General features: G+C 39.0%; 2 protein-coding genes and 1 long non-coding RNA gene across 5 annotated transcripts; 2 read left to right on the top strand and 1 right to left on the bottom strand.

Moving 5' to 3' along the window:
* Window positions 1-255: 255 nt before the first annotated feature.
* On the bottom strand, window positions 256-6,796 carry LOC104897848 (hypothetical protein). Of its 3 annotated transcripts, XM_010684805.4 has the most exons (3): window positions 6,490-6,796; window positions 1,198-2,731; window positions 256-572 (listed from the first exon to the last, which is right to left on the bottom strand). In XM_010684805.4, the coding sequence occupies exons 1-2, from the start codon at window positions 6,616-6,618 to the stop codon at window positions 2,609-2,611; spliced, it is 252 nt and encodes an 83-aa protein (XP_010683107.1). In that variant the 5' UTR covers window positions 6,619-6,796; the 3' UTR covers window positions 256-572; window positions 1,198-2,608. The 3 variants fall into 3 exon arrangements, with proteins under 3 accessions (XP_010683107.1, XP_048503573.1, XP_010683108.1); XM_048647616.2 differs by lacking the exon at window positions 6,490-6,796 and having other exon boundaries at window positions 256-1,089; window positions 1,198-2,599; XM_010684806.4 differs by lacking the exon at window positions 6,490-6,796 and having other exon boundaries at window positions 1,198-1,922.
* A 2,133-nt stretch (window positions 6,797-8,929) lies between these two features.
* On the top strand, window positions 8,930-12,086 carry LOC130591902 (uncharacterized). The gene is made up of 4 exons (XM_057395872.1): window positions 8,930-8,975; window positions 9,642-9,698; window positions 11,169-11,866; window positions 11,981-12,086. The coding sequence occupies exons 3-4, from the start codon at window positions 11,169-11,171 to the stop codon at window positions 12,084-12,086; spliced, it is 804 nt and encodes a 267-aa protein (XP_057251855.1). The 5' UTR covers window positions 8,930-8,975; window positions 9,642-9,698.
* Window positions 12,087-17,424: 5,338 nt separating this feature from the next.
* On the top strand, window positions 17,425-19,574 carry LOC130591723 (uncharacterized). Its single transcript, XR_008969779.1, has 3 exons — window positions 17,425-18,029; window positions 18,696-18,752; window positions 19,532-19,574. It is a non-coding gene; the product is annotated as an uncharacterized LOC130591723 (long non-coding RNA).
* The last annotated feature ends 69 nt before the right edge of the window (window positions 19,575-19,643 follow it).

The raw sequence follows: 19,643 nt of genomic DNA, 5'->3' as shown, positions 1-19,643 counted from the left end.
CTCACCTTAAGAATCCCTCATTACTCTCCCCGTCTTGCAAAGAGATTCTTCTTATTATATTCTTGTAAAAAAAAATTACTTGGCATTCTGCAGTATAGTTGATGCTGTTCCCCATCAAAGAGATAATCCATATTTTATTAGGAGAATTCCAACATGTTAATGTAAAATAATTACTACAATGCCTTGAGATTGGAATAAATTTGCATTGGGTTAAGTAAACCAGAGCTTATATTGGGAGTGTTTATGAACTAGATATACAAAAAACAATGCATTTATATATATTTCCATACATAATATATTGAATCTTGGAGATCTGTTCTACAATATTCTACATATAAGTGGGAAATCGAGTTCTGGAAAATCGAAGGCTCAAATCCAGAGAGGTTTCGCTTGCATTCTGCAGCATTGATAAGCTGTGTTGCAAACACCATATTAAACTAATTGTAGCTGCAAGTTGCAACTGTATTTGGATGCTCATGTACTTCCTAGTTTATTCGCATGACCGGTACCTTCCGTCGTGCTGACAAAATCTCGTTCATGTGCGCTATCTGATGCAAGAGCTGGCTGATTCTCTACAGTAGCAGCAGATTCAGTGTGAGTTAGCACTTAGCAGTAGAGGTGACCATTGGGTCAGGTTGACCCCGTCACACCCTGACCCAGCTCAATTAATCAGGGTATTTTAAAGTTGTATATCTATACAAATATATTAAAAGGCGTGCGAAAACAGGAAACTGTGACGCTCTTCATAGGGAGTTTTAGTTCATGTAATCCATGTACAATAAAAAAATTAAGAAATTGCATAATATAGGATTTAATCCTGAGACCTCAAGTACATATACTAAAGTTCTAACCACTAGGCTAAGTTATATTTAGTGTTATTATCATAAAGTATTATATTAATAAATGAAATTTTTTCTTACTCGGAGCATAGTCCGGGCCTAATAACTCGTTTTTAAACTAAAAATTGCCTATATTTCCACCCACCAGGCACCAGCATAGCTTACTAGTATAGCGTGTACCATGTGTCCGGTTTACGCAACCGGACCGCCTGTTGATCCAGTGCTGGCTACTTAGCAGGTTTCAGAGAAACTGAACAGCACAAACACCGTCCCTCGAAAATGAAGAAAAACAGAAAAATAGAGAATAATAAAGAAATGAAGAGAGCAACAATCTATGAGGAGGATTCTTTATATTTACCTGGTCTCTCTCTCGTATGAGAAGCACAAGGTGGTTGCGCCACTGCAGAATCCTCAAACTAGCAAATAATGCTAGGGCTAACATTGTGGCAGGAATAATGGAGAAATACTTTCTGTTACTGCTGCTGCAAATAAAAACCTGAAACATCCTTTTCCCAACTGTGTACATTCTGTTCCGGATATCATTCATCATAATAGAGAGTCTAGAATCCGACTTTATCTCTGAGCATGCAGGTGAAGATGGTGATCGTGATGGTGACACTATTCTCGGTGAACTACAATCCTCTAGGAGGGGAAGGTCTTCATGCTCGCTTGGTGGAAAAATAGACGAACTATCATCGTAAAAGTCGTCCCTTATTACCAAATCGAACCCAAATAGTTGTCCATCTGGTGGAGGCGAAGATGGTTGGTAACTAGATGGATGTTGGATTACTTCCCAGTCACCGGATTCTTCTGAGAACTCTGAACTCTTCACCATCGTTCAGATTTCTTCTAGTACCAGATAATAGGATTTATTCCTTCCTGCTTGTTTCCTTTTGTACTTTCTCCTAGTGGACTGGATAGAGTAGATCTTTTTGCCTATAATGAAGGATGAATCACACGATATAGATAACCTTTCTATGTTGACTACCCTAAAAATCTTCTACATCATGTTTTTAAAATATCTTTGGTCACTGTCCTGAGTGTCACACTGTCATCCCCCATCCCAGAAAAAAACAAGGAAAATTATTTGCACAAAAATGAGATTTTTCAAATCCATTCCCAACAATTGCAAGTATAGAGGGCAAATTTCAAATTCCAATTTTCAAACTGATGCATTACAATATTACAATTGACCTGAAAATTTGTCATGAAATTGGAGATATCAAGTGGTCAGGAATTTAATCACTTGTAAATTTCTACAAGCTGACGCCTATCTTACTCAGGCGATCAAACTCTTCAATTTAGCTCAAAGTATCGTGTTGAATCCTCGATATATTGACACGGGTATGAATATTTTTAACACTTCATTTCGAGCCAAAACTATGGAACTTTCATAAAACAGCCGAGAATGTGACTAGAACAGAAGTACCCAAGTACGAGTGACAAGGATAGAGGTAACTGTATACATAAAATCTCAGAAAGTGTGAGGAAGACAACCATCAATGAGCTTAGACAACAAGCAGTCAAGCATCACTTGAACTAAGAATAAGAACGAAGATGATGTACACATTGATTCCAATATTCCATTTATTATAGCATAGAGGTAACTGTATACATAAAATCTGTCAAATTGGTATCACATGTGAAGTACATATCCTAAAGTTTTTAGAGAACTGACAGGGGAAGAGCTTCAAGTGACTTTTCTGGACTGTTGAAGCTCCTCCAGCATGCCTATTTGAGATCTTTGCCTGCACATTGTAGAATTCCATTCACAGTCCTGCATCACGAGATGATTGGATGTTCCTCTTATGAGCTAGTTCACGAGCCATCTCTCGCATTTCCTCTGGTGACGGAGGCCTTGGTGCTTCTGGCGGATAGACTACATAAGAACGCTGCACAAAGTAAAAGTATGCACATCTTTAGACTAGTAAAAACAGAGAATAAACCAGTCTTCTGGAAACCAATAAATGCTTTTATGCTTCTAAGTGGAAACAGAATACACAAGTAAAAGAGTGGTCTCGTCACTATAATGCAAACTACAGTCAGTTGACCTCAGGCCCTTAACAAAAAACATCAACAATCTACAGCTTCCCTCACTCAATAACTAGTCCAACCGTTTTCTAATAAGAAGTCATCTACTAGGTTTTCAATATTTAAAAAAGAACTTGATTAAGTGTCATCTTAGTGTCTAATGCAAAAGGCAAACTTTTAACATTAAGTTTCCATTCTTTTTCCATAAGCAGGTTGTTTAATTGTGTTTAATGGAAAAGGACTAGGAGAAACCCAGCAGTATACTACTCAGGATTATGCTATTTAATGATTTTCTAAAAGAAAACGTGTCATACCTTCAGCATCCTCTTATTAGAGACCAAGAGTATCATTGTATTATCAAGCTATATGTGCAAGAACTAATGGCATAGCATTTATAGAAACTTGAACTCCGGAAGGAAATGACATATGTCATAACTCGTAAGTGCATGAACAAAGGATTTTCTGCAGCAAAATGAAAGCCTCCACCAAAAGGGGAGCTAAAGGTGCATCTTTTGGGGTGTTTCAATACCATCAAAACTCCCATAATTCCTACAATCTGCGGCAAAATAGAGGGAACCCTAAATACAGGGCTGACCCCAGATTTTATGAGGTAAATGTTTCGGTACAGAATTACATCTCCCGGGTGACATTATGGCAAGCTTATTTTGACCACGTCAGTCAGAAGCTTCCAGAGAAATGAAAGTTTTTCCCGTCCCGCTGGTGTTCTGTTCTCATTCAAATTACCACCTTCCATTATGTTGCCCCATCGACACCTTCCTTTACTCAATCCTAATCAACAAATTCAGACACTCCACCCTAAAAAGGAGTGAGTTTTCATTTCGCAGTAAGCCGGAATCAATATGTTACTTTTTCAAGCACATCTTCTCATCCAATAAAAACGTATCCTAAAATTTCTCTTAATTTCTCCAAAAACAAAGTCTTTTAACATCCCTGCTCTCGCCATGTTAATAGTTTTTTTTTTGTGTGCGTGTGTGTTGGGGGGGAGGGGGTCAGGACACATTGCACAAGCACATAAAGTTGTGTGATTACCCTTCTTTTTCTATCCTCTCTATAGCACACACACAAATACCCTATGTCATTCAGAATCAAGCACTTGGTGGGTAAGTGTCTGAGTGACACATGGTTATTTGATGAAAATTTGCAGGACTTTGGTCTGAAAGTGAAGTGTCAAGTGTCCATACCCATGTCCTAAGGATCCAACATGGGGACTTGAAGTAAAATATAGAGTTCAAAAAACAATGCTCGATCCATGATTCCATCCAACAAACCATTATTCGAGTGGTGGTAGTTACACGAGGGATAGCTTATTTATCTAAGTAGCAAACTACTTTCAGAAACTGTCTCAACTTCCAGTGCTAAAATGTAGCAACATATAGTCTAGGTTGGCAAAAGACTTCATTGAAGAGCATTTAGCATATATGGTTAGATAGCACTGTGAAGACTTGAAGAGTGAACAGATTAATCTCAAATATTTGGAAGGAGGATCTAATTAACAAATTAGACAAATAAAAATTTCCAAATCTTTGTTTTAAGTAACATCTACCATTAGTGAGTTAAGTCAAAATCAAATAAATTTCTATATCACTTCATAAAAAACACTTATCTTCATGATTGATGGTTGATGGAGAAAATGACTTGCGTAAAGTTTAATAATGACCCTTCCCCTCTCCCTCCCCAAAACATATATGGAAAAAAGAATAAATTGTGTTTACATGACTTATAAGTTATAATTCATAAAGTGAAAATTAAGATGGTTTCTAATACTCACACTTTAAGAGAGCAAAACACACAATAAGTCAATAACTAGCAAATGTTGATGTCAATGTAAAGTTTCAAGTTAATTGTTTACATAAGCTATGTTAAACAACTATCATGCACAAAGGCCAATTTCGGTACAATGTAGATGGTCCACATGACCTTCGTTTAAAATGATAATAGGAGTAGTAATAATAGTGCATGTCTATTTTCTAAATGAAGGTCCAAAATAAGTTCCATCATATCTGCCTCTGAGGAAATTACCACATCAGTCATTGTGTTTTCCACTGTGCTACTGTTTGCTTCTATTTAATTGCCTTTGAAGATCACAACTTTCAATAACTAAGCACATAGTGTGAACAAGATTCCCCCTAGCATTCAAGAATCTACTACAGAATCTTGCTACATCACAAATGCATCTCTGAAACATCCATACACAAAGAATTGGATGTTGAAAAGATGGCCTTAGACAGAAAGATAAACAAGGCTAGAGTAGACAACAATAACGAGAGAAAATGAAGGGGGAGTTCTAGACTTCTAGAACATGTTTGGTTCAACATTTTTGGGCATTAAGAAACGGAATCAATTACTTCCCTTTCTTCTTGTTTGGTTCAACCCTTCCTTAATTCATTACCATGACTTGATGGTAATGAATTCCCCTAGTTTATTACCTTGCCTTCCCCCTCAAGTAATAGAATCCATTTTTTGGTGGTAAGGTCACCATTCCATTTTCACATTCCATGGTTTGAACCAAACAAGCACGTAGTAGAAAGGGAAGAAAAAATATGAAAATTATTCGGAATCTCTATCCCCTTTCTCATTCTAGCTATCTCCAAAGGTGACCTTTATACTAACGCTTTAACTTCAGAGTACTGATTTGTCCAGCATGTATCATCTACAGTCCAATTTAAATACGAGCACACTGCTGGCACCTGGCAGGGTCTAAAAAATCTTACCCATGATTGGTTGAGTTTGGTCAGAATTATTCCATGTATTTTTCATTCTCACTATGTATATTTACAGGATGAGCCATATGAGACGAAAACTTAATGTACGGTTCTAGAAAGGAGATTCTTTTCCTGAAAGACTTAATAGAGATAATATTTACAATAATATTTTCTCACCATATTAGGATATACTCTGTATAGATTGATTTTAATATCATTAGGATTCCTAACATAGTTAGGAATTAGGAAATGATTGTTGTAATCTCTATATATATTCATATATATACTCCAATTATCATAATCTAACACATACATACTTTAATGATCCCTTATGTAGCAAAAATGTTACACAAGTTTCACAAACTCAATATACATATTCTTATTATTTTAGCTTTCTCGTCGCTTTAAGTCTATTCCAATTGCTTTAATAAGTGTTATATTTCTCCAAGTGAAGCTGCATTCCATGTTTCTAGGTAAAACATTTCAATTAACCGAAATCGAATTTCGATTCTCCTCATAAGTTATAACAGCTACCGCAACTTGTTAAATAAAAATTTAAATTTCTTTCAATTAGGGTTTCAATTAGGGCTGCAACTCAGAATTTCTGATCATCACGCACAAATAATACTGCTTTCATATGAGGAATTGGCACGACGCTAATGAGGATAATTAATCATCTAATTTCTAAATCCAGAAACTACCGAATTCAAACCTTTTGAGTTGAGTTTCATAAATTTGTAAATCAAGGTTTCACAAGTAATAATAACATAAGTTCTGATTCAAAATTGCATCAGATATTCAACCTTCAATTGAAGAACTAAAATTGAATGGAAAATTCATAAAAAACCTAGCAATCAAAAATTGAATCGTAAGTAAAATTAGAAAGAAATACATACTCCGCCCATGAATTTCTGGAGATTCTTGGTATTGTTTGCGAAAGAAAACATGAGAACGATGGGAACACTGACATAGACGGCGAATTTTCCTACCTCCAAAAGTCCTTTCCCTGCTCCAAGTGATGACATTTTTGCTTTGATACGATAATGCACAACTCAATATCTGAGATAAAACGATGTTTTGTGTCGTTTCACAAGCAGGACAACAAGTGGTGTATTTGGAACCTCTCAACTCTCAAGACTCGAGCTACGCGACGAGGGTAGATAGATAACTGATAAGTGATAACACTGATAAGGGATTGAAGATTGTTTGTTGTTCCTCTAGATTAGTGTGGTACGTGGCGCAAAGATTTAGCACATAAGAGTGAGGTTGTTGATGGGCCGAGCCGAGTCGAGTTCTAATACAGTTTGGTTTCAGTTAAACTTAATAAGGACCTGTTCTCTTTGGCATAAAACAGCTGAACTGAACTGAACTAATCTGAATTGAACTGATCTGAACTAAATTGAATTGAAATGATCTGAATTGAACTGATCTGAACTGAATTGAATTGAATTGAACTGAACTGAAATGAATAGTGATATGTGAGAGTAAAAGTATTGTCAAGAGCTGAATTGAACTGAACTGAACCGATCTGAACTGAACTGAATTGAACTGAACTGAACTAAACTGAACTGAACTAAAAATAAATTGGGGAGAACAGGTCCTAACTTGTTATAAATTGTAATTTTTTGTTTGAATTTGGCATGATGAGACGAATTTGAGATTGAGTTAGACGCAAAGTTAATTTGATAGATTATGTTTTAGTTACGGTTTTTTCACCAGGTACTCTTATGATTTTTCAAAATTTATGGTATACCCTTACTTTTAAAAAAATGCACCATGTACCCTTACTTTGGGGGTAAAATGTACGAAAAGCCCTTAATGACTAACGGTGAAAGTTTTTGTTAGTCATTAGGATTAATTAATAACCCCTCTAACCCAAACCCCAAAACCCTAACTCCCAATCCTCTAACACCTCACCAGCAACTCTTCTTTTAAACAATGATCTAGCTTATTTTTTTATTGATTTAAAATTACATATATTTTATAGGCGTATTTTGTGATAGTAGTTTGATTATTCCACTGGCTAATTTAGGCATACTATGGTGAGTAGTGCTTCAATATAAATAATTAGAAATTAATATTATCTGATGCTTTATGTTTATTTTCTTAATTATTTATTATTCCAACTAATTGTGAGCCCCCAAAAAAAAAAAAATGATATTCACTAGGTTCCTTAATTCTTTTATGGTTTGTTAATGCATGTTATTTGAAATTGTTATTGCAACTGAGAATTTAGATAGTAAGAATCTTTGTAAAATTTTGTTTTTATAATCGTTTAAAAATTGATTTTGTCATCAATTTATTTTCAATTGTGAGTTTTTCCTTTTTACACATTTTTATGTATTTATTTTTGGTAATATAGAACTTTCCTTATTACCCATATTTGTAAATGAGGCAAGAATTAAGAAAATCTTTAATTTATTATTATTCGAGAGATTAAGGGTATATAAGTCTTTTCATGTTGGAACACCATAGCTCACCTCTTGGCTTATATAATAGAGATAGTTGTCATTCTCAAATGCACATATGGTAATAGCTCATTACACATAAGGGGTCATCTTTTACTAAAAGATTAACATACACTACAATTGATTGGTTAAATCAAGCTTGTAATACTCCGTATTTTTAATACTAATTTCGTACTAATTAAGAAAATATAAAAGAATTAATAAAAAGGTATTTTAATTTATTTACAAGTTAATAGGAATAAATTATTAGTAATATGAAGTTGTTAGGAATTTCCGGAATTTTTTTTAAAAGAGTAACCTAATCGACCTAGGGTTACTACCTTTTGGAAGGGAGTATAAAAAGAAAAGAAGATGGAATTTCAGAAAAAAACCCTAAACCCTTTCTTCTCCCTCTCTCCCAGCCGACTTTTCTCTCTCCTCACTCTCTCCTCAGCCGATTTCTCCCTTCTTCTCTCTCTCTCGAATTTTTCAGCCTCTCCCCTCAGATTTTCTTTCTTCCTCTCTCGGATTCCCTCTCAGTCGGTGTTTGAGGTCGCGCGGCGTAGTCTCGAGTGGTGCGAACTCGCGCTGCGAGCGACGAGGGTGTGCCGAGGTTGCGAGCGACGAGGGTGTGCCGAGGTTGCGAGCGACGAAGGCTGCGCGAGGTTTGGTTCGAGCGGTGCGCAGGCGTGTCGAGTTGTGCGCGACGGTGTTCGAAAGGCTGCGAGAAATCGTCGCAGGTTGGTGCGTGGTTTGTGCGAGTTCTGTCGCACGAGGGTTTCGGTTGTTGCGCGGGGATTGTGCGAACCAGCAAGGCTCGTGTGGGTGTCCGTGGGCGACGAGCGAAACCGGGCGAGGCTACTGTGCACTCGTGTGGTGTGGTGTTTGATTCCGGAGGTCGGTCGCCGGAGTTCTTTTGCCGGCGAGATTTAGCGGTATAACTTATGCACCTAAATTATTATATCAGTTTTATTATTTAGATTTACTGTTTTCGTAATTAAGTAAGGTTTGTAATTAATAATTAGTAATTTAGAGTGTTTAGTAAATTATTAGATTGTTTAACCAGTTAAGTTATTGTTCTGTTTTAAGTAAAAAAAATTCTGGTTAGGGTTGTAATTGGAATAAGATAAAAGCAGGAGACGTGTGTATTATTATTAGTTACAATTATTACTGTTTCATGAGTAACCTGTTTCATGAAATCTGACTTTGGGACGTATGATTTACCCTTTTGGACATGGAACTTACTTTTGGACATGGAACTTACCTTTTGGACATATGACTTACTCTTGGACATATGACTTACCTTTGGACATATGATTACCTTTTGGACATATGACTTGACTTTTGGACATAAGACAGGCTGGACTTATGACATTTTGGATTGGTAAATTAGTGGACTAATGTTACTAAATAACTTAGTTACTCACTAATTCTGACTTCTAAAAGACGTTAAATTCACTAGATTAGAATTATAACGAAAGTTCTAGAATAAGGTTTTAACTATTGCGTAATTCGAATCGATAGATCGTTATGGTCTTAGTACGTAGTAGTTGTTAGTGTTATCAAGGACGTAACACTAAAGCTTTGTTTTAACGATTTAGGTCCCAATTTCATAAGCGGCTCGTTCTATTAAGTCAGCGAAAATTCTCCGTTACAAGGTACGTACGCGTACCAGTTTACTTTCAAAGCTTAGTATCATGTTTAGGTTGCAGTTCATGTTATTGGAACCTAGTACCATGATAGGGAAATTTGATTGTGATTGTTTGGTTAGACGTTTATAACGTGAAATAATATGATGCATTGAAATATGTTGCATTGAAATGCGAAGTTCTATCGTAGTGTAACATCAGCATTATTAATCTGATCTATAGAGTAACAAGAGTGTTACTAGGGATAAGATTGAGTTTGGTAATTAAGAGAGTATGTAAATGACTCCTTAAAGTTATAAAAGAATGATTGGTAATAAAAGAAGATTATGGCGATACTTGTAGTTGGACTCCCTACAAGTATAGAACAATGGGGGGAGTGTAGGACTTGTCCTACACTCCTACGCAGGCCTACTGTGACGACAGTAGTGTCCTTATATTTTGATAACTCAAGTAGGCGGAAGGTTCCGTTCGATCTTGGGGGTATGCATACTAAGGTGATGGGTGTGAGACGGAACAAAACCGTATTTGCATTTCATCTAATAGACCAAGTGTCTATTAAGGATTCAGTAGCCCGTATGATTCTAGTAAGATGACGGTGCCCGTTCGATGCCAAATAATGAAAGATTAAAGGATGTGAGATAACGTAGGTTCATATAACAGTTGTAATGTATGCATCATTATATTCATATGTTTCAATGGTTCATTACGTACTCAGCATAGCTGACCCTGTGTGTTATTATGTGTTTGTTGTCCTGTGATGAACTATTGATACTTCAATGGGGAGCAGACTAGGTGAGCTGGTGCTGCTGCATGACATCAAGCATATGGGGGCTAGACTGTAGTTTGAAGTTAACTTTTGGTTTGATCATTAATGAATTTTATAGAACATTTATACATGGTTTGAGTTTGAATAAAGAGGGGTCATCTATGATTCCCGAGTTGTAATTACATTTTCTATTCCGCTGCAATTTGGTTTTGAGACAATGAATTTGAGTTACCGTATTTCTAATTATGCCTTGCGTTCCATCGCGGCGGTAACACTCCCAAAGTCGATGCGACGTAGCTTTAGACGTGTATGGATTTTGGGGGTGTTACAAAACTGGATTCAGAGCCAGAAGCTCCTATTTTCAAAGACGTTTTCGAAACGATTTCAAAACGGGTAGTATGGGCTAGGAGCATATAGATCATGTCATGTGCATTAAGTCATAGGCATGTTATCATTGCACTTTGTTTGTATCTCGAACTTGTATGTGCTCTCTGTGTAATTGAAATGTGAAAGTTCTTGAAATCTTCAAATGTGACTAGATTAAGAGAGTGTACAAAGATAGGTCTAAATTGATTAGACTCAAAACTTATTTAAGTATAAAAACTATTTTATTGATCGAATGAGCTTGATTTCACTTGTGGATTTCAAAGTTAAAATGAGCATTTACTCTTTACAAAAACTTAGACTATTCTATTTTGTTTTTACTTTCACAGATGGTTCACGACATAGGCTGTAGGGACTTTTTGATGAAACAAGTAGGGGAAGACTGGGATATGTGGTTCTTTAAAATGAAGTCTGCTATGGATTACAGAATTATGCAAGGGGAACAGTGGTTACGATCTGAGGGCTCTAGGATACACTTCATGCTTCGTTATGTTCCAGATATAGAGCCATATAGATTTGTTCATCGTAGGTATGGGGATATGTGGACTCCAGAAGGGTATTTCAATAGGAATAAGCATACCTACGGATACAGAACCTGCCTTCCGAAAAGCACTTCCTCACTGACCTTAAATACTGCGAGAATGAGTGGAGGGTTCGTGAGACCAGGGGTCAAAACCCTTCTACTTCATCTGAAAGGGGAAAGTTCGAGCAATAGGGCCATAGATGGGAATTCTGAGAACCCAGGGGTCATACCTGAACCGCCATCAGCACCTGTGGCAAAAAGGCCAAGATACCAGCCATTTGAGGATGAGTTGTTAGCTGATGACTTTCAGAATCTTAGGACAGTCACTTACGTCTCTGATGATGAAAGGAACAATAGGACCTTCATTATAGTGTTGGGTGGGGTCCAGGTTGTACCAGGGTTACATGGGGAGGATGATGATGATGAGCCACCTCCACTAGAGGATATACCAGTTGAGGAGAGGACCCTGCTGAGAATGAAGACCCTGTTGAGGATGAGAATCCTGTTCAGGGAGAGGATCCCATTGAGCGGAGGATCCCATTGAGGAGGAGGATCCCATTGAGGAGGAGGATCCCATCGAGGAAGAAGACCCGAGGAAGACCATAGGACCCATACTAGAGATATATTCTTTGAGGACGGCGAGCCTGAGGCAGATGAGATTGACCTTGATGGAGGGATGGAGGATTCTGGATCAGAGGATGAAGCTCACCGTCTTGGCCCATAGTTCTTTTGAACATATATGTAGGATTAGGATTTTTGTTTTATTTTGATCGTTTTTGTTCATTTGTTATGTTAGGGATAATAAGGCTTGCATGCCGATTAGGGAGTAACATTATTTGATTTATATATATATATATATAGTATTTCTTTACAAATATTACATTCCCATTTTCAATAATAGTGCATAGTATTATCTTTTATTGTTAATTTGGCATCTTATTTTGGATGATTGTAATGCAAGTCAGTACAGACTTAAAGGTGTTCGCAATATATGTTATATGTTAAATGTGTATTCGTTGAATAAGTTAAAACAAAAATTATGTGTAAGTCACTGAAATAGCTACTATGTTAATTTCAGCGCAGAATGGTTCGATCGGGAGGCGCCCCTGACACCTCTCTTAACATCGAGCAATCGATACGTGACCTAGTACAGATTACAGCCAACTTAGCCCAAGGTCACAGCCGGGATGGGACCTATCTGAAAAAGTGGCCCGTAGGAACCCACCTATACTAAATGGAAAAGGGGGACCTGAAGAGTTGGAAAACTGGGTTGGGGAATTTGATAAGCTTTTCTTCACCCTTAACCTGTCCTGACGAGAAAACAGTGCCCTTAGCTAGTTACTATCTGCAGGGGGATGCCCATTTCTGGTGGACCCAGGCTAAGGACAACCTTCTCAGCCAACCGGGTTTCGGGTGGGAAACTTTTAAAAAGGCCCTAAGAGACAAGTACTACCCTCCGTATCTTAAGAAACAAAAAGCCCAAGAGTTCATGATGCTGGAACAAGGGACCATGTCGGGAGAGGAATATTACCGAAAATTTATTGAACTGATGAGGTTTGCCCCAGAGATTGCCCCTACTGAGGAGGCTAAAGCCTCACGTTTTGAATTGGGACTTACCCTTGACCTGCAGGGTAGACTGGGGGGAGATACATTCACCTCTCTGGACCATGTGTTTGGCAAAGCTGCCCACCTTTATGCTATCAGGAAAAGGGAGGAAGGGGGTAAGCTGGCGAGAAACGTAAGGATAACCCAAACCCTGAGGGCCAAAGTTTGAGAAAAAGCACAACGGGAACCAGAATAATCAAAACCCTCAGAGAAATTTTGGTAAGGGACCCAACATAACCCTAATCCCAACAACAACAACAACAACCGCAACAATAACACCAATAACCGCAGACCTGAGCGTGTATATCGGTGTAGAAAGTGCCCGAACAACCACCTGGTAAGGATTGTGAGGGTAACAAGGTTGAATGCCGGGAATGTGGGAAGATGGGGCATAGAGCCTATGAATGCTATTCGAAAAACAAGCTAAACCCCAATGGCCAAAGGAAGGGAAACTATGGGGACAAGCCCCGAAACGGAAATGGTAACGGGAATGGTAACGGGGGAGGTAATTACAATGGGAATTCTAACTATTCCAAGCCCGCTACCAATACCAGCAACCAAGTCTCTAATGTAACAATGCAACTAGTTCCCAAGATAAGGGCAAAGGGAAGCTGTACATGATGACGGCTAGTGAAGAAGAGGCTCGTAGAGACGTTGTCACGGGTACATTTTCTATCAACTCCACTCCTGTTAAAGTTTTATTTGATTCTGGAGCATCCTTGTCATTTATTGCCCATGCAACTGTTAGAAATTTAACATTGGTCGAGTCTGAGTCGATTTCTATGCCTATAGTCATTCCATCTGGGGAGACTGTTAATTGTTCTAAAAGATTCCTAAAAGTGCCATTAAAGATAGGTGAGGGATACTTTCCCTCTGATCTGATAGAGTTTAACTTATCAAACCTAGATATCATTCTGGGGATGGATTGGCTTGGGAAGTACAGGGCTAAGATAGATTGCGATGCGCAAAAAGTGGAACTAAAGGACCCTTTGGGGAAAAGAGTGTCATATAGGAGGATACCTCGAGAACCAGGAATTAAAGTTATCAATGCGTTACAACTTAAGAACTACGTAGACAAGGGTTGGCCCCTATTTATGTGTTCAGTGAGAAGAGTGGAGGATGATCCGTTAAGGCCTGAAGATGTGCCCATAGTCCGGAATTCCAGGATGTCTTTCCTGAGGAAATACCTGGTATGCCTCCAAGGAGAGATGTAGAGTTCACCGTTGACCTAGTACCTGGGACTGGACCCATTTCGAAAGCCCCGTATCGGATGGCTCCGGCAGAAATGAATGAGTTAAAGAACCAGTTAGAGGAACTTCTAGAAAAGGGGTATATTAGACCTAGCATGTCGCCATGGGGAGCACCCGTCATTTGTAAAAAGAAGGATGGTAGCTTGAGGTTATGTATAGACTACCGGGAGTTGAACAATGTCACTGTGAAAAACAAGTATCCATTACCTAGGATTGATGATTTGTTCGACCAACTTCAGGGTGCGGGGATGTTCTCCAAAATCGACTTAAGGTCTGGTTACCATCAGTTGAGGATTGTTGATCATGATATACCTAAGACTGCCTTTCGAACCAGATATGGCCACTATGAGTTTACGGTTATGCCTTTTGGGTTAACAATGCACCTGCAGTTTTCATGGACCTTATGAATAGAATTTTCCGACCCTACCTAGACAAATTCGTCGTAGTGTTCATAGACGATATCCTGATCTATTCTAAGAACAAGGAGGAACATGAAGATCATTTGAGGGTCATTTTGCAGACACTTAGGGACAACCAACTATATGCAAAGTTTTCGAAATGTGAATTTTGGTTGGAAAGAGTGTCATTTTTGGGTCATTTTATCTCTAAGGAGGGTGTATCAGTCGATCCTGCGAAAATCAAAGCCGTGAGTGAATGGCCTACTCCAAAGAATGTCACGGATATACGAAGTTTCTTGGGTTTAGCCGGTTACTATAGGAGATTTGTGAAAGACTTCTCCAAAATAGCAAAACCTATGACAAACCTGATGAAGAAGGATTGTAGGTTTACCTGGAATGAGGACAGTGAGAAGGCCTTCCAAACACTCAAAGAGAGATTAACCTCAGCCCCTGTCCTAACCTTGCCTAATGGGAACGAAGGATATGATGTGTATAGTGATGCATCCAAAAATGGGTTGGGTTGTGTTCTGATGCAAAACGGGAAAGTTATAGCTTATGCGTCCCGACAGTTGAAGCCATATGAGGTCAATTACCCAACACATGACCTAGAATTAGCTGCCATCGTATTTGCACTCAAAATCTGGAGACACTACCTCTATGGGGTAACCTGCCGTATCTTCACCGATCACAAAAGCCTTAAATATATCTTCACCCAGAAAGACCTCAACATGAGGCAGCGCAGATGGTTAGAGCTCATCAAGGACTATGACTTAGACATCCAATACCATGAGGGTAAAGCCAACGTTGTTGCTGATGCGTTAAGTCGCAAGTCTAGCCATAGCCTGAATACATTAGTCGTTGCCGACAAACTTTGTGAGGAATTCTCTAGACTTCAGATAGAAGTTGTTCATGAAGGGGAGGTAGAAAGGTTGCTGAGTGCCCTAACCATCGAACCTAACTTCCTAGAAGAGATAAGGGCGAGTCAACCTGGGGATGTGAAACTTGAGCGAGTCAAGGCAAAGCTTAAGGAGGGCAAAGCAGAGGGGTTTGCGATCCATGAGGATGGGAGCATACGATATAAGGGTAGGTGGTGCGTGCCACAAAAGTGTGAAGAGCTGAAACAAAAGATAATGAGCGAGGGTCATAACACGACGTATTCTGTCCACCCAGGGGGAGATAAGTTGTATAAGGACCTCAAGAAGATGTTTTGGTGGCCTGGTATGAAGAGAGCAGTAGCTGAGTTTGTTTCCAAATGCTTAACATGCCAGAAAGTCAAAAGTGAACACAAGAGACCTCAGGGAAAGATTCAACCCTTAGACATTCCGACGTGGAAATGGGACTCGATATCCATGGACTTCGTTGTCGCCTTACCTAGGAGTAGGGAGGCAATAATACCATTTGGGTGATAGTGGATAGACTAACCAAGACAGCAAGGTTCATACCTATGAAAGATACGTGGAGTATGGAAGCCTTAGCCAAGGCTTATGTGAAAAAGTCATTCGATTGCATGGAGTACCCACAAGTATAGTATCAGATCGAGACTCTCGATTCCTGTCGAATTTCTGGAAAAAGGTCCAGGAAGCATTTGGTAGTGAGCTATTAATGAGTACAGCCTTTCACCCAGCTACCGATGGTCAAACAGAACGAACTATTCAGACCTTAGAGGACATGTTGCGAGCATGTGCTTTAGAATACCAAGGGTCATGGGAAGACCATTTGGACCTCATAGAATTCTCATACAACAACAGCTACCATGCTAGTATTAAGATGGCACCATTTGAAGCGTTGTACGGGAGAAAGTGTCGTAGCCCTTTGTGTTGGAACGACATCAGTGAGACGTAGTGTTAGGACCTGATATGATTCAAGAGACGATGGATCAAGTGCGAGTCATTCAAGAAAAGATTAAGACTGCACAGGACAGGCAAAAATCCTATGCGGACCAGAAGCGAAGGGACGAAAATTTCGAAGTTGGGGAAAAAGTGTTGCTTAAGGTGTCCCCAATGAAAGGAGTGATGCGATTCGGGAAAAAGGGGAAGCTAAGCCCTAAGTTCATAGGACCCTATGAGATACTGGCGAGGGTAGGGAAAGTTGCTTATCGCTTGGATTTACCCAACGACCTAGAAAGGGTCCATAACGTGTTTCACGTATCCCAACTCCGGAGTACGTACCTGATGCGTCACATGTCCTTGAACCTGAAAACGTAGAGATAGACGAAACTTTGTCCTATGAGGAGAAACCTGTCCAGATCCTAGACCGCAAAGTGCGAAGTACGAGGAATAAGGACGTCAGAATTGTCAAGGTGTTGTGGAGAAATCAAACTACCGAGGGAACCACATGGGAAGCCGAAGATGCAATGCGTCTGAAGTACCCTGAGCTTTTCCAAGAGGTACGTGAGTTACGGGGACGTAACTTTTCTTTTAAGGGGGAAGAATGCGATAGAATTTCGCGCTTTCACCCTAAAGTATGTTAATTATGTTGATTATGTTAGTTATATGCTAGTTATGTGTGAAAATTGCTTATCTATTGTGTGAACGTTAGAAAACGCTTGTGAAATTTGGGACTTAGAAGTGCAAAAGATCGTCGTTAAGACGGGCTACCTCAAAGTTTCGGGACGAAACTTCTTTTAAGGGGGAAGCCTGTAATACTCCGTATTTTTAATACTAATTTCGTACTAATTAAGAAAATATAAAAGAATTAATAAAAAGGTATTTTAATTTATTTACAAGTTAATAGGAATAAATTATTAGTAATATGAAGTTGTTAGGAATTTCCGGAATTTTTTTAAAAGAGTAACCTAATCGACCTAGGGTTACTACCTTTTGGAAGGGAGTATAAAAAGAAAAGAAGATGGAATTTCAGAAAAAAACCCTAAACCCTTTCTTCTCCCTCTCTCCCAGCCGACTTTTCTCTCTCCTCACTCTCTCCTCAGCCGATTTCTCCCTTCTTCTCTCTCTCTCGAATTTTTCAGCCTCTCTCCCTCAGATTTTCTTTCTTCCTCTCTCGGATTCCCTCTCAGTCGGTGTTTGAGGGTCGCGCGGGCGTAGTCTCGAGTGGTGCGAACTCGCGCTGCGAGCGACGAGGGTGTGCCGAGGTTGCGAGCGACGAGGGTGTGCCGAGGTTGCGAGCGACGAAGGCTGCGCGAGGTTTGGTTCGAGCGGTGCGCAGGCGTGTCGAGTTGTGCGCGACGGTGTTCGAAAGGCTGCGAGAAATCGTCGCAGGTTGGTGCGTGGTTTGTGCGAGTTCTGTCGCACGAGGGTTTCGGTTGTTGCGCGGGGATTGTGCGAACCAGCAAGGCTGGTGTGGGTGTCCGTGGGCGACGAGCGAAACCGGGCGAGGCTACTGTGCACTCGTGTGGTGTGGTGTTTCGATTCCGGAGGTCGGTCGCCGGAGTTCTTTTGCCGGCGAGATTTAGCGGTATAACTTATGCACCTAAATTATTATATCAGTTTTATTATTTAGATTTACTGTTTTCGTAATTAAGTAAGGTTTGTAATTAATAATTAGTAATTTAGAGTGTTTAGTAAATTATTAGATTGTTTAACCAGTTAAGTTATTGTTCTGTTTTAAGTAAAAAAATTCTGGTTAGGTTGTTAATTGGAATAAGATAAAAGCAGGAGACGTGTGTATTATTATTAGTTACAATTATTACTGTTTCATGAGTAACCTGTTTCATGAAATCTGACTTTGGGACGTATGATTACCCTTTTGGACATGGAACTTACTTTTGGACATGGAACTTACCTTTTGGACATATGACTTACTCTTGGACATATGACTTACCTTTTGGACATATGACTTACCTTTTGGACATATGACTTGACTTTTGGACATAAGACAGGCTGGACTTATGACATTTTGGATTGGTAAATTAGTGGACTAATGTTACTAAATAACTTAGTTACTCACTAATTCTGACTTCTAAAAGACGTTAAATTCACTAGATTAGAATTATAACGAAAGTTCTAGAATAAGGTTTTAACTATTGCGTAATTCGAATCGATAGATCGTTATGGTCTTAGTACGTAGTAGTTGTTAGTGTTATCAAGGACGTAACACTAAAGCTTTGTTTTAACGATTTAGGTCCCAATTTCATAAGCGGCTCGTTCTATTAAGTCAGCGAAAATTCTCCGTTACAAGGTACGTACGCGTACCAGTTTACTTTCAAAGCTTAGTATCATGTTTAGGTTGCAGTTCATGTTATTGGAACCTAGTACCATGATAGGGAACTTTGATTGTGATTGTTTGGTTAGACGTTTATAACGTGAAATAATATGATGCATTGAAATATGTTGCATTGAAATGCGAAGTTCTATCGTAGTGTAACATCAGCATTATTAATCTGATCTATAGAGTAACAAGGGTGTTACTAGGGATAAGATTGAGTTTGGTAATTAAGAGAGTATGTAAATGACTCTTTAAAGTTATAAAAGAATGATTGGTAATAAAAGAAGATTATGGCGATACTTGTAGTTGGACTCCCTACAAGTATAGAACAATGGGGGGAGTGTAGGACTTGTCCTACACTCCTACGCAGGCCTACTGTGACGACAGTAGTGTCCTTATATTTTGATAACTCAAGTAGGCGGAAGGTTCCGTTCGATCTTGGGGGTATGCATACTAAGGTGATGGGTGTGAGACGGAACAAAACCGTATTTGCATTTCATCTAATAGACCAAGTCGTCTATTAAGGATTCAGTAGCCCGTATGATTCTGTAAGATGACGGTGCCCGTTCGATGCCAAATAATGAAAGAGTAAAGGATGTGCAATTATGTGGGTTCATATAACAGTTGTAATGTATGCTTCACTTATATTCATATGTTTTCATAGTTCATTACGTACTCAGCATAGCTGACCCTGTGTGTTATTATGTGTTTGTTGTCCTGTGATGAACTATTGATACTTCAATGGGGAGCAGACTAGGTGAGCTGGTGCTGCTGCATGACATCAAGCATAGGGGGCTAGACTGTAGTTGAAGTTAACTTTTGGTTTGATCATTAATGAATTTTATAGAACATTATTACATGGTT

Source organism: Beta vulgaris, chromosome 6, assembly GCF_026745355.1.
Source record: "Beta vulgaris subsp. vulgaris cultivar EL10 chromosome 6, EL10.2, whole genome shotgun sequence".
Lineage (NCBI taxonomy): Eukaryota > Viridiplantae > Streptophyta > Magnoliopsida > Caryophyllales > Amaranthaceae > Beta > Beta vulgaris.
The sequence above is the reverse complement of the archived record's forward strand: the minus strand, read 5'-3'. Positions and strand labels throughout refer to the sequence as shown.

Bases quoted from the DNA above. Each gene is read 5' to 3' on its own strand.
- LOC104897848 (XM_010684806.4), bottom strand. From the start codon at position 1,674: ATGGTGAAGAGTTCAGAGTTCTCAGAAGAATCCGGTGACTGGGAAGTA. The intron at 573-1,197 runs GTAAATATAAAG...CTGCTACTGTAG, and splicing joins TCATACGAGAGAGAGACCAG to AGAATCAGCCAGCTCTTGCA.
- LOC130591902 (XM_057395872.1), top strand. From the start codon at position 11,169: ATGGTTCACGACATAGGCTGTAGGGACTTTTTGATGAAACAAGTAGGG. The intron at 11,867-11,980 runs GTTCAGGGAGAG...GACCCATACTAG, and splicing joins CTGTTGAGGATGAGAATCCT to AGATATATTCTTTGAGGACG.